A 14,727-nucleotide genomic window follows, 5' to 3' on the forward strand; every position below is an offset into this window, starting at 1 on the left:
TCTCTTTCCATCCCCATGGCCAGATGGTTGGGCCTTTATAAATTTCCTCAGGTGAGTGACCTTGGCCTCTTTTCCTATTTTCTATTACCTACTACCCAACACATTGAGTTACCTCATGCCTCCATATTATTAAAGAGACTTCTTTGATCTCTGACCTAGGAGTCAAACACCCTCAGTCACATGCGACCTGACTTACAAAGCAGATTTTCTCAAATTAGATCAGAATCTTTGTTTTATGGGTCGCCATAGACAAAGAATTTATTATCAAGTGGCCAGCCTCCTTGAGAGGAGCCCCTCATGGACTGATTACCATTTATGCCACTGGAGGGAATACCTGATCAGTTAGACCACAGAACCATTGGCACAGTTGAGAAATCAGAGTCCACCAATTCCAATAATTGGCAATCCATTCCAATGAATACAATAGACTTGACAAGAAGTGGCCATCCAGCTCCAGTTACGGGAACTTGCTACCTTCTTTTTTTCCCAAGGGAATACAGTTACTTGTTGCAACACAGCTTCCTGTTGTTAAATGGTAGTGTACTTTACTGTACAGAGGAGCACATTTTTGATTTGCAAGGTGTTAACAAAAGTCCAAGTGCAAGATTTCTTGCATTTTCCAATGATTGTTCATGGCTCAGCTTAAAACACTCCCCTTTTACTTCTGAAGGAAAGTAGCTAAAGATAATGTCAAATACTGATGGGCATATGGCAGTGTGACTTGATAGTTCCACATTTCATTTCACTGGTAGGTCTGATGTTACCTATAGCAAGATTTCACTGTAACTCACTACCTTCTAAGTCTCTCCATTTTGCTTCTGCATATCTCTAACAATAAGGAAGTTTTTTTCGTTAGGTGGAAGCTAACTGCCTCACTACCATCTCTACCCATTCCTTCCAATTCATTTTTTATGCCTATGGTTCTTAGTATTAGCAGGATCAAATTGTATTTTTTCTTGAAAAGATTCATGTTGTCATTTCATAATCTACATATACCTAATTCAGATAACCTATTTTATAGATCCAGGATGGATACTGCACCATGGTATTTTGAGTATAGTGAAATACAAAGGCGAAGAAGTATAATCATTACTGAAAATTTGCCTTTCAAAATTCTCCCAAACATTAAAAAACATATTCTAATCATAATAATTCACCCTTATTTTGAACTATTAAAATGAGACTATTACAACTATTCAAATAGCCTCCAGATAATAGGGTATCTTTGAATATAATCTCCATGACATTAGAAATATGAGCTCAAAAGACACAATCTTTATCAAATGTTTTGCCTAAATTTCCTTTCAAAGGACTAGTAATAGGGTAAATACATCCTATAAAGCATAGAAAATCATTATTTGTGTTTATTCAATATGAAACGTGAATGGGGTGGGGATAAAGGTGTCTCCCTGTTTTCAAGATTCTCTGCAACATTTAACACTCTCTCCTGCTTTGGTTTCTGAGACACTGCACTTTATTGGTTTTCCTCCTGTTTCTCTTTTGATCACTTTTCTACATCACTTTTCTCTATATTTCTAATTGTTCTCCAAGGTTCAATCCTTGGCATTCTCTCTAGTTGCTCTCATGGGATTTTTTACATAGTATATATAAAGAACTTCACAATATTGTTTTGCAGTGTATAACTTCATGGGAACCACACAATTATAGGTATAGAGTTGGAAAGGACCACAGGGGTGATTTAGTCCAATTCTCTCTATTTTACAGATGAAGAAACCGAGGCATAGGCAGGTGAAATATTTTGGCCAAAGTGGTGATAAACATCAGAAATAGAATTTGATCCTAAATCCTCTGCCTCTAGAGCCATATGCACCTCTCTAATTGCAAGTTGGCCATCAGCTCTTGGGAATACCATCCTATCAAATTCAATATTTTAAAAACTTAACTCATCATCTCCTCATTAAAACTTTTTTTAACCTAGAGACTTAGTTATATGTTTCTGTGTTATCATATTTATCATAGTCCTTTAGGCTGGAAATCTTTCACTATTCCCCTCTCCTTTCACATTCAATGACTTAAGAAGTCCTGACAGTTCAACTCTTCCTTTGTAATGTTTCATACATCTGTTGGTTCCTTCTCTTTCTTACTGTCGTCATCCTAATTCAGCTGCTCATCACTTGCTAATTCAGTGATTGAAATAACTATTTTCCAAAAACACTAGAAGGCACAGATAGAACTAATACTACCTTTGTCTTGGGAAAAATGCAGCACTTAAGCTTAAACATTGGGTAAATATTGGCAGGATATGTGATGAAGGAGGTTCCATCTAGAAAACAAAATCAGATATTTATAAAATTTTATTTCCTTAATTTTCTTCAGGAAAACAGCTTCTATTTTAGCTGGGAAACAGAGATTCTTAAGCTTTCTTTAGATTGAGGATTCCTTTGGAAGTCTAGGAAAACCTGTAGACCCCTTATATGGATGATATTTTTAAATGCACAAAATAAAATACGATTACAAAGGAAACCAATTATGTTAAATGTTTCTTAAATACAAAAAGCCCAAGCTACACTCACAGGTTAAGAACCCATGTTCTAGAAAGTGGAAAGTAATCCTTGTAACATAACTCACAATTTCATTTTTTTTTTTGAGGATAGCTTACTGTTCTAGGAACTTTTAGTATCACAACTAGAGATGATTAAATAGACCTGTAGAAGCTTCATGGCTACAGACTATTACAGAACTGTATTATGTTAAATTTTAATCTTGTGTGTAGATATTCATTAAACCAAATGTACTTTTTTTTTTTTTGACATTTTGCAGGTATGGATGAAGTAAAACAACGAATTGGGGGGGGGACAGTTTAAGCGTGATGAAATTCATCACTGAGTCCTTTCAAAAATGTAAGCACTTACATTTTATAGGCAGAGTTGCTAGAAGATTTAATGTCATGGCTTGATGTGGTAGGAATCCATTTAATTCTTTCCTATAGAAGGCAGCAAGGATTTCAATTTATTTGTCATTAAGTCAATACACATTTGTGAAGCATCTGTTGTGTGTCTATAGAGCACAGAATTCAAAGAGAAGTAAAAAACAACTAGGGCTTCACAGTCCAATGGGGAAGACAACATAGGAACAACTGTTTACTAACAAGATTGACATAAAAATAAATTAAGGGTAGTTTCAGAGAGAAGTCACTAAGATTAAAGAGGACTGGGAAACTTTGAGAAACAGTCACTAGAAATGAATAGATCAGCTCTTTGATCCATGGTTTGTTAAGTCAGGGGGGTCTTAACCCTACTAAAGAATACCCTATCAAATCTGAAGGATGAAGAATACAGCAATACTTATCTGGTTTCTCTCATTCTGGTTACTCAGCTTTATGGAGCTGCACTTTATACATATTCTCTCATTTGATCCTTTCAACAGTCCTGGGAGGTAAGTCTTATATCCAGTTTATGATTAGGAAATTGAGACAAAAAGTCTAAATCGCTTGCACAGGGTCAAACAGCAGTTTAAATTCAGGTCTTGCTGATTCTACCGGCAACGCACTGTGCCACCTAGTGGTCTCCTGCTGTATAGATTGTAAATCCTACCAGGGTGTCTGTAATAACTATTTACATTAATCTCAGTATTATTAATGCCTTCTTCTGAGAGTGACTTACTAGCTCAACTACAAAAAGATTTTCTTTTTTCAGGTCAGCTATGCATCCAGTGTAGTGAGTCTCAGTGACAAAACTCAGTTTCCTTCCTTTTTACGGATAATACCCAATGATCGATCCTGGTCTCATGGTGTGGCTTTAGTGTTGCAATACTTTGGCTGGACCTGGGTGGGGATTGTGGCTCAAGATGATGATTTTGGCAACCAGGCCAGCTACTTACTGAGTGATGAGTTGAAGAAGGCTGGCATCTGCAGAGAGTTCCTTATGAATATTGCCACCCCAAAATTTCATGAAAATTTCCAGTATGTTGTACATATGATGGGAACTGTCTCAGCCAAAGCCATTGTGGTGGTTCTGAATAGTTTTAGCTTCTCCCTCATGTTAAAGTGTCTCTCCAGAAGGGATGTCACAGGAAAGATATGGATAAGAAGAAACATAGATGAGAGTGACATTGCCCTCGCCTGCCCAAACATTTCCCAAACTCTTGCCGTTTCTAGACAAAGGGGAAAGATTCCAGGGTTTTCCGAATTTCTTGGCCACGTGCATGTAGATGAGACTCTAGAGAATGATTATATAAAAACATTTTGGGAAAAAATATTTGACTGTAAATGGCCTACTCGGGGACTTGCTTGCCTGAGTAACAGGACAGAACTAGAAGGATCCAAATTCTGCACAGGTAAAGAGCATCTGCAAGGCCAGACCACCTCTTCGCTGACCTCCAGTACCCTGAGTGAGACCTATGGTGCCTACGTTGCTGTGTACAGCATTGCTCATGCCCTCCAGGATCTGATCTCCTGTGATGTTAGAGAAGGGCCTTTTGGGAATGGGACATGTGCTGAGATCTGGGATTTCCAGCCATGGCAGGTAAGAAGCCAAACACAGGGGTAGCTAGGTGGTGCAGTGAGTAGAATACTGGGCCTGGAGTCAGGAGGACCTGAGTTTAAATCTGGCCTCACTCAGACAATTGACACATGTACTAGCTATGTGACCTTGGGCAAATCATTTAACCCCAGTTGCCCTGCCAAAAAGCAAAAAAAGAAGCTAAATACATTTACAATGACATAGACACAAAGAATAATGAGTATAGTCTTATAGGTACTTAGTTATATACATGTTCTTTTCCGTGGTTATAACATAAATTCCTTGAGGACAGGGACTGTTTTTGCCTCTGGTGTTTAGCACACAGTGCCTGGCACACTGTAAGCTTTTAACACATTTTTGTTGACTGACATATAGTAGCAGGTTAAGGAGAATGGGCTGCCAGGAGAGCTAATAAGTACTTTTGTTCTCAAATGTAGTCCTTGGCTTAAGCGTATTCACAATTTTTAAAAGAATCTGGAAGTTGTGTGACATTTCATAGATCATTGAATCCAACTCCATAACCCATAAGGTTTCGTTTCTACAATATGATTCTCAAGTGGCCATCTTACCCCTTACTTGGCATTTCCAATGTGGCAAACATGGAGAAAATCCCTTTTCATTTTGGGACAATTATCACTAACGATCTGAAAGGTATTTCTTATATTCAACCCAATCTATCTAATCTGCAATAAACAATTGAAGCTCAGAGCCAATGGTTTTAAGAGTTTTTATATGGAAGGCAGCGTTAGCCAAGGCTCTCTCAAATTCTTGATGTGAGAATGAGCTCACAAGCTCAGATTGAATGATAACTTTGAGAGAGGGGATTCTATTCAATTCAACCAAGATTTATTGGCCTGAAGTCAGGAAGACTGATTTTCCTGAGTTCAAATCCAGCCTCAGACACTTATTAAGTGTGTGACCATGGGCTAATCACTTAAGCTTGTTTGCCTCAGTTTCCTTATCTGTAAAATGAACTGGAGAAGAAATGACAAACCACTCCAGTATCTTTGCCAAGAAAATCTCAAATGGAGTCATGAGTTGGACATGACTAAAATATGACTCAGCAACATCATATACAAGTCACCATGTAAAGTTTGTGTGGATGGGAAATTCAGTATTTCTGAAATAAGGAGTTTAACTTCAGTTCATGAACCAGGCCTTATGAAGATCTGTATAAAAAGGGTAGAATTCAGCTGACCTCAGATGCTATGTACAACTGATCTGAAGAAATGTGTCTTCTTAAATTCCCTGCTTCTCTTGAAGAGGACTGATATGCTTTGAGCCACCTAGCTTTGCAGCCTAGGAGATACCCACTACTCTTCGCTCTCCTTCACCTTCCATCTCTCATATCCAGTGAAGTGTCACATGTTATCATTTCTGTACATCTTTTGCATTTCTTCCAATTTTAATCCAGACCCATATAATTTCTTGCCTAGACTATTGCAATAGCCTTTAATTGCTTTCCTTGTCAAGTATCTCCCTTCTTAAATTCATGCTCTTCACTACTTGCTTAAGTGATATTCCCAAAGCGTGGATTTGATTATGTTACTCTTCTACTCAAGAAGCTCCAGTGGCTCCCTATTATATCAATAATAAAATATAAACTGGCCTATTTGGCCTTAAATTGTTTTTACAATCTGACTCTCACATACCTTTCCAGGCTTATCCCAGTCTCCTCTTCTTCACACATTCTTTGGGTTAGCCAAATTGGTCTACTTGCTCATTGCTCTTTGTACATAACATACCTTTCCAATTCTGTGCCTTTGACACAGGTTGTTTCCCATGCCTGGAATGCAATCTAGTCTCATCCCCAGCCCTTAGAGCCCACTGCTATTTTCTAGATTCAGCTCAAGCATCATCTCCTAACTAAAGCTTTTCCCAATCTCCCAGCTGCTGGTGCCCTCTTGAAATTAGTTTGCTTTTATTTTGCATATATTTTATATTTTCCTTTATTTATATCTACACTGTTTCCCCTTACAGAATAGAAGCTCCATAAGGGTGGGCACACTTTCATTTTTATCTTTTTATCCCTGGAATCACATACTGTGCCAGGTACACGGTGATAGGACTAGATCTATGATTTTAATGGTATGGGGAACTTCTAGATGAGGAATCTCCCAGACCATTGCAGACTGGCACTTTCTCTTTCAATTATAGTGGGTTACGTGAGGGGTATTGAAAATTTAAGTGATTTGTCTAAAGTCACATAGCTAGCATGTATCAGAGGTGGAGTGTGAAGCCAGGTTTTCCTGGCTTTGGAGCCAACTCTCCAGTCCCTACATCAAGCTGTTTCTCACCTGGCACATCATAACCACTTCAATGTTTATCGATAAATGGATTGCCTCTTATTCTCCAAGATGCATGAACTGAGAAAATTATATTTCCTCTGTGCATGTACAGCAACAGAAGACCAAGTCAGAGAGCTAACATAAGTATTAATTATCAAGCTCAGTTCAGGGAAGATGAGCAAAGTGACCAGAGTTCCATCTTAATATCTTAGGGTAGGTGAAGGCTGAAGCCTAATAATGATCTACCTTTCCCCTGGCAGATCAAGTAATGTATGATTTTTTTTGTCACTAGCTTTTGTACTATATCAAGAAGGTTCGATTCTGGGTCCATCATGAGAAAGAAGTTGTTTTCGATGCCAATGGAGATTCCCCCACTGTGTATGAAATTCTAAATGGGCAAGAGACTCCCCAAAAATCATTTTCCTTGGTGAATATCGGTGCTGTTGATACCACAAGCCCATCAGGAAAAGAACTGAGTATCAATAAAAGTTCCATCATTTGGAGAGGAGGCCAGTCACAGGTGATGCACTGCATGTGGAAAGAATGACCTTGACAACTGTAAACAAGAATGAGTAAGAGTGTTTTGAGTGTCTACTATGTTTAAGACATTGTGTTAGGTCCTGGGGACACAGACACAAAGAATTAGTCAATCCCTACTTTCAAGGAGCCTACATTCCAATGGAGGAAAGTATATATCTGGAATAAATACAAATATACACAAGAAGTTAAAATCCAAGTAGTTAGGAATAGAGACCAAGCAGTTAGAATCAAGATAGGCTTCATGCAGAAGGTGGTGACTGAACTTTGTCCTGAATGAATGGTGGGATTCTTTGATGTGAAGGTGAGGAGGGAGAACATTCCAGACATTAAGATGACCTATGCAAAGGCATAATAATGGGAGACAGTGTTACATGTAAATCACAGGATATAAAACCTGTAACTCATGAAAATGTCCATTGACATTTTCAAAACAGAGAAATTAAGAGATTTCCCTACATATTACATAAGAATATCTACAGGATATAAGTTTTTGGAATATTGAGTTAGCTTTAAGTTCTGTCTGTGAGCTCCTCAGTGGACACATATGTGAAAACTGCTAATGCTAGGCTCAGACTTATGCTCATTCCATGGGGCCACTCTGCTTGCTTTGTACAGTAACATTTCTGTAGATGAATGCAATAAATGCCCTGAAAAAATAATTCAGACATCACTTGTGGACCATTATTCTGATTAAACTAAATCAGAAGAAATTTTTTTCCCAAAGCAAAATTGAAGGATACAATGATCTCTGCGCTCTGTTCTTCACTATTTTCTCTTTGTGTTCTTAGGCTCCTCGTTCTGTCTGCAGTGAGAGCTGCCTTCCTGGATCCAGTCAGATTCCACGTCAAGGCTGGCCCCATTGCTGCTTTGACTGTATACCCTGTCCAAGGGGTTACATTGCAAAGAAGAGAGGTGAGGTATTTGCAGGGATGAATCTGTCTCTCATCTATTAACTGTAAAATCCAGTTAAATTCACTCTTGTCATTTTCCTTTGTAGAGGATCCCCTTCCGTCATAGATAATGACTGAGGCACTGTACATACATATATACATATGTGTGTATACACATACACACAAATTATATGTGTGTGTGTCTTTGTGTATTTGTAGTGCTAGTGGCATGCCCCTGCCCCAAAATATAGTCATTTAAGAATAGTCCAGAGTGTTCTGTGGGCCCACAGTCAGCAAAACAATAGGTTATGAGCCTCCACCTCAGTGTCTATTTTTCTCTAATCAGTCTGAGCAAAAAATCTATGCATTTCAAAGATATTAAGTTGAATATCTCAGTAAGATGATTTGTAATAGAACAGCTCCCCCATGTCACTAAGCACTTCAGATACATAACACCAACAGTGTGAAGAGTGAAGGCTTATAGGAATCACATGTGAGGGGCTCACACATAAGGAATGTATGTAGAGGGGCATTTGCACTGATGTCTTCTGGTGATGTCATCATGCTCTTCCTCACTGGGTGCCACACCTTGACTGGATTGGACCTGATGCTCACTGAGGATGGTGTCACTGATTAGGTTACTCCCCTGGGTGTGCTGCTTCCTACATATTTTCTCTGTGTTACTTTCCTAGTCTTGTTGTCTCTACTTGACTTTATTCCCTGTTGCTGTTTTCTGGATCATCCAAGCTATTTCAAGGCATAATAATGTCTGCTAGGACATAAAGTTTGGGACCCCTGTCTGGAATTGGCTGGTTGACAGCTCTTTGGTCACATCTACCTACCAGAAGCCAGGCAGTGCACCCCAAAAGAAGGTTACACCTGCCATTTTCAGAGTGAAGATCAAAGATTTCCACTACCAATAACTTACCTACTAATCTGAGGATTATGACATTCTTAAATATTTTTGAAATTATTTCTCAGCTACAAATGAATTTGAGGAAGAACAAAATGAAGTCTAAGGAGACAAGACCATTGCTGTTCAAAAACCAAGCCCAGATTCCTTTATTATCAGGTTTTGTGCTGTATGTTGGCTAGAGAAAAACTCACTGTCCATAAATTTTTTTTGTCCTTAAACATTTTTGAGGTAGAAGAATGATGTTCTACCAAAGCAAATGTATATAGTAGAAGCCTCATCAGTTGTATGTAGTGGACAAAGTCAAACCTTCAATGTAAGAGAAAAATGTTACTGCACGGTACTCACATGGTAGATTAGTGTGAGCTGACAGGGCCTTTTTACATTCCCCAGTGACTGATGCATAGTTTGACAACAACTTGTCTAAAATTTATTTGAGTGCTTTAGTGTGCTATAAGTTCAGTAGGAGTTAACAGTATGATATGATAGCCATCCAAAGATAATATAATCTTGGATAACCTTCGTTCAGTCTAAATAATCATGTATGAAGTGCCTCCTATGTGTCAAGAACTGTGCTAAAATCTGGGGATACAAAGAAAGGCAAAACCCAGCCCCTGCTCTTGAGGGGATCACAATCTAATGAAACATAATTTCAATTACCAAAAAGATGGTAATAGTCCCACTGTACTTTTGTCTCAATCAGACCATCTTTGGAGTCTTAGTTCAGTTTTAGGTGCCACATTTCAGGAAGGTCATTGATGAGCTTGAGACTATCAAGAGGAGGGCAACCAGAAGGATGAAGAAATTTAAGTCCAGGCTATGTAAGAATCATTTAAAGGACTAGGGATTCTTACTTAAGAGGAGAGAATAAGAGGCCTTAATAACTGTCTTTAAGAATTTTAAGTACTGTTTCATGGAGGATGGGTTAGATTTGCTCTCTTTGGACTCATAAGGCAGAGTTATGGGTAATGAATAGTGGTTGCAAAGAGGGAAATTTAATTTTGATGTCTAGGGAAAAATATTCCCTAACACCCAAAAAATGGAATGGAACACTTGTAGAGGTAGTGAGTCCTTCCCTCCTTGGAAGTCTTTAAACAGACTATGTGACCACTTGTCAGATATGTTGTAGTGTTGGAATCTCTTTTTAAGATATGAGTTGGACTTGGTGGCAACTGAGTTCTCTTCCAGTCCTAAATCTTATTAATTTTCAACCAAGTGGGATGCCAACTCTTTACTGAGATCCCCAGTAAAGGTCAATTTTTCTTTGGGCTGCTTTAAAATTTGTACAATTACTGGCAACAACTTACCCTTAGAGTCACACTCCAGGCAAAGGAGAAGGGTAACTTCTTGTGGACTTAGGGATGGCACTGTCAGGGATAGAACTGGGATGGGGTTGTGGGGAAGAGACTAATGACTTGATAGTGTCACCAATCCAGCTGATGTAATTATTCCATGGCAAATATTGGACAACTATGTATATGAATCACTGAAATGATTCCTTTCTTAGATATGGAGCAATGTGAAAAGTGCCCTGAGGATCAGTACTCAAACAATCACAGGAATCACTGCGTTCCCAAGGCCGAGGTCTTCCTGGCCTATGAAGAGCCCATGGGCATGGCTATGACATGTGCTGCTCTTTCCTTCTCACTTCTTACCATTTTCATTCTTGGAGTCTTTGTAAAGCACCGAAGCTCTCCTATAGTCAGAGCCAACAATGAAGTTCTAAGTTATATTCTTCTTATCTCCCTTGCTCTCTGCTTCCTCTCCTCCTTGCTCTTCCTAAGTCATCCAACTAAAGTCACCTGCCTCCTTCGACAAACCATTTTTGGCTTTGTATTCACAGTGGCAGTTTCCTCCATTTTTTCCAAAACCATCACTGTGATTTTTGCCTTCCAGGCTACAAGACCAGGGAGCACAATTAGGAGGTGGATGAGACCCCGAATATTGAACTCTCTGGTCTTTATGTTTTCTTCCATCCAACTTACTATTTGTGCTATTTGGCTGGGAACATCTCCCCCTTTCCCAGCTGCAGACACCCATTCTCAGCTGGGGTACATCATCATTGAGTGCAATGAGGGCTCTGTCATTGCCTTCTACTGTGTTCTGGGCTACTTGGGCTTCCTGGCCCTTGGGAGCTTCATTGTAGCCTTCTTGGCCAGGAACCTTCCTGACACCTACAATGAAGCCAGGTTCATCACCTTCAGCATGCTGGTGTTCTGCAGTGTTTGGATCTCCTTCCTCCCCACCTACCAGAGCACCAAAGGGAAGGCTGTGGTGGCTGTAGAAATCTTCTCCATTTTGGCCTCCAGTGCTGGGCTACTGGGATGCATCTTTGTACCCAAATGTTACATGATTCTCTTTAGGCTCAATGGCCACACACATAAATGGTTAAAGAGATCACCAGGTGGCACCAAAGAGATCCATTTGCATACTCCTCCTTCAGCATCTTACTCTTCTGCTTCATCTAGGGTTGGCAGGAAGCCAATTAAGTGAAAAACATCATAGTATCCACTTAGATGAAGACAAACCTACTGCCTGAAGGAATTCCTGACAACCAAAGGTACAGCAGCACAAGTGGTGCTGTTAGATTTTGACTTACAAATTAAGTCTAGTATCTTTATTAAAGCTGCTGAGATCACCCTCAAACATACAACAGCTCCAATTCAGTGCTCACAAGGTGCTGCAAAAAAAGATAATAGATGTTTCTGATATTAAGCATGAATTGACTGGGATTGATATTGCCTGGAGATACTTGACGCTTGACTCAAGGTTACCTTCATGCATCTTAGACCATTGTTTCTTGAACTCTCTCTCCTTAGTCAGTTGAGCCGTTAGGTTCCCCAAGTGGCTATCTTACCACAAAAGAAGCATGAGTAAAGAGGCCTGGGATCAAATCCAAAAAAAGGCTGCATGACCTTTGGCAAATTAACATTTCAGTGCCTTTGTTTATCATTTTAACAATAAGATTAGTACTATAGACAGTTCTTGTTTTACATAAATTCACATTACAGAAATTCAACTTTATGTAAAGAATTCTGAAAGAAATCCACATTCCAAAAAACCACCTATATTAACTTTACTGCACTGTACTCTCTCTGCTCCTGCCCCATAGCTAGGCCTTCCATGGCCTCTCCCTCTCAAACCTAAAAAAGCCCTCCAAGTGAAATCAGAAGAACAGACTGAAGGAAAGACCACTGTCCCCTTGGAGATTTGGCTTGAGACTTCCTAAATTCCAGCTGAGAGGAGACCTTTGCCATCCTCTGGAAGTGGCACTGGTCCTCTTCTGTCCTGTCTGTGTCTGGCCTCCACATATCTGGCCCCTTCCCTCTCCTTTCTCCCCACCATGGTCTCTCTCTCAGTTTGGGCCAGATTCCCTATAGCCCAACCCCTCTCCCATACTGCCTTCCCCTACCCCATTCCATGTTCCTTCTTCTGCTCTCACGTCTCTGTCCCCAGCCCCCAGGTATCCTTGAACCTCATGCCCACCCCGTCTCTCCACTGGCACGTGACCCTCTTCCTGTGTCCCTCCTTCCCTTACCCACATCCATAGGTAAATTTGCCTTATGTAGAGATCTGTGGAATTGTCTGCTTATGTAAACTGAGACCTGTCTGTACTAGTCCTTGAACAGGATGTGAATTAAAACTATCTACCACCTTTCATCTCCCTACCTGTGTTACTGAGGGCTTCTTCCACCCCACCTCCACCCCCATGTGGGGGTCTAGACCCATCAGGCCAGCAATCTCTATCCACAGTTCTGAGGATTAAAAGAGAGGCAAAAGACAATCCACAACCTGAAGGAACTCTCAGTCTAATGGGTAAGATTTTCTGGTTGGTCACTTGAGTAAAATGAAAGCTGGCTGAGGGCACATATCTTAAATATCTAGAATAAGATTCATTGAAGGGCATCTGAAGTCACAAATAACTGGGTCATGGATGTTAAGGAAAAGAATATGTCTGCTGCTTGCAAACAGATACTCCTTCAGTGCTTCTTTAAGGTTACAACAAGGCTTAGAAATGGGGCAGCTAGGTGGCTCAATGAGTAGAATGCCAGGCCTGCAGTCAGGAAGACTCATCTTCCTGAGTTCAGATCTGGCTTCAGACACTAATTGTGTGTGAGAAGCGTGCTCACTCTAGAAAGAACAACACACGTTCTGAAGCCAGGAAAAGCTCTTATTTTATATTCCTAGTGAATGGGTAACTTCCTAGTGGAGTATACTTGCCCAGACAAATGCAAAGCCATTTATGCCCTATGGCTATTTATGTTTCCAATTTGAATTTCCCCCTTTGCTCTCCATTAGCTAGATGCAACCTCCTGAACCCCCCCTCCCCCCCGCTTCATGTTCTCCTCCTTGATATGTTCCCCCCTCCTTAGTCATGTATTACATGTGCATTCAAATTAGCTTGCTCTGCCCTGGGAATATGTTAGAAAATATTAAACAGCTTGTTAAGCATGTGTACAAGCTTCTGACCTTTTACCTAACCAGGAGCCTGGTTCTGCTAGGTCACAGCTTCAGTTAGAACCAGTTACCTCTGACTTACATCCTGTTATCACTCAAAACTGGGAGTAGCTCTAATCTTGTGGAAGCAGAATTCCTTCTTTTGTTTCTCACAATTCCTCCTCTTTTCTTTCATTCAAACTCTTTCTACATCTTTCTTACATCTAGTTAATAATTTCTCCACCCACTTTCTCATATGAATTCTTTCCCTCACCTATCTCCCCTTTAAGTGAGATAATAAATATGAGAAAGGAGAAGGGGGATAGGTTGATTGACACATTGACAAATCAAAGCAGGCAGTCCCCTTTGTAAATACAGATACAGAGACCCAAAAAAAACACAATAATTTAACAATCAGTTGTCCCTTTAAGATTCAGAAGTCTTCTCTCATACAGCTGTCTGGTGGGGAATATCATCTGATGAAGTTTTCTGGTCCAGCACAACATCACAGCATCACAGCCTCTACTTGTCATCTGCTTTCTTGTGTCCATTCTCCTACAAAATTGATCTTGACACAATTTTAAACTACCATTCAACCCTTATACCCTTATTGTTCTTATAAAATCAGAATTGGAACCTTGGCCAGTTGTCACATTCAAGATACATTAGAACCAACTTTTTATACTTTACATTAACCCATTATTCATTCCCCTTCAGGAGGACTGAGATTCCCTTAAGGAATAAATACACTAAATAATCAATTTTTAACATAGTACATATCAAGTCATAAAACATTCTAACTTCTGCTCATGTTATGCTTCTTTTAGACCACAAACCATTCTTCTTTTTAACATTAGTTGTAACAAAACTGAGACAAGTATGATATTAACTAGGTAACAGAATAATATCCTGATTTTGTAATCCCTTGACCTAATTGTCTCCATGCCATTATGAAGAATTAAAGGACCTTGACTTATACAAGAATACACACACACACGCACACGCATACACACACATAACAGAGATTAAGTCTAAGTAGTTAGATGCTGTTAGGGCTAAAATACTAAGCCAAATAGCTCAATCTTATACTTACACCTTACTATAGTAACTTCAGATGTTTTAATACCAATCTATTATTTATTTAATTTAATTTATTTATTATTTAATAGATTCGGTAT

At 39.5% G+C, this 14,727-nt stretch overlaps 1 protein-coding gene across 1 annotated transcript; it reads left to right on the top strand.

Moving 5' to 3' along the window:
- On the top strand, nucleotides 1–11,624 carry LOC118836069 (extracellular calcium-sensing receptor-like). Its single transcript, XM_036743421.1, has 5 exons — nucleotides 1–51; nucleotides 3,657–4,484; nucleotides 7,062–7,289; nucleotides 8,098–8,221; nucleotides 10,620–11,624. Exons 1-5 carry the CDS (start codon nucleotides 16–18, stop codon nucleotides 11,603–11,605), a joined length of 2,202 nt encoding a protein of 733 aa, XP_036599316.1. The 5' UTR covers nucleotides 1–15; the 3' UTR covers nucleotides 11,606–11,624.
- The last annotated feature ends 3,103 nt before the right edge of the window (nucleotides 11,625–14,727 follow it).

This window comes from Trichosurus vulpecula, chromosome 2 (assembly GCF_011100635.1).
Source record: "Trichosurus vulpecula isolate mTriVul1 chromosome 2, mTriVul1.pri, whole genome shotgun sequence".
Taxonomy (NCBI): Eukaryota; Metazoa; Chordata; class Mammalia; order Diprotodontia; family Phalangeridae; genus Trichosurus; species Trichosurus vulpecula.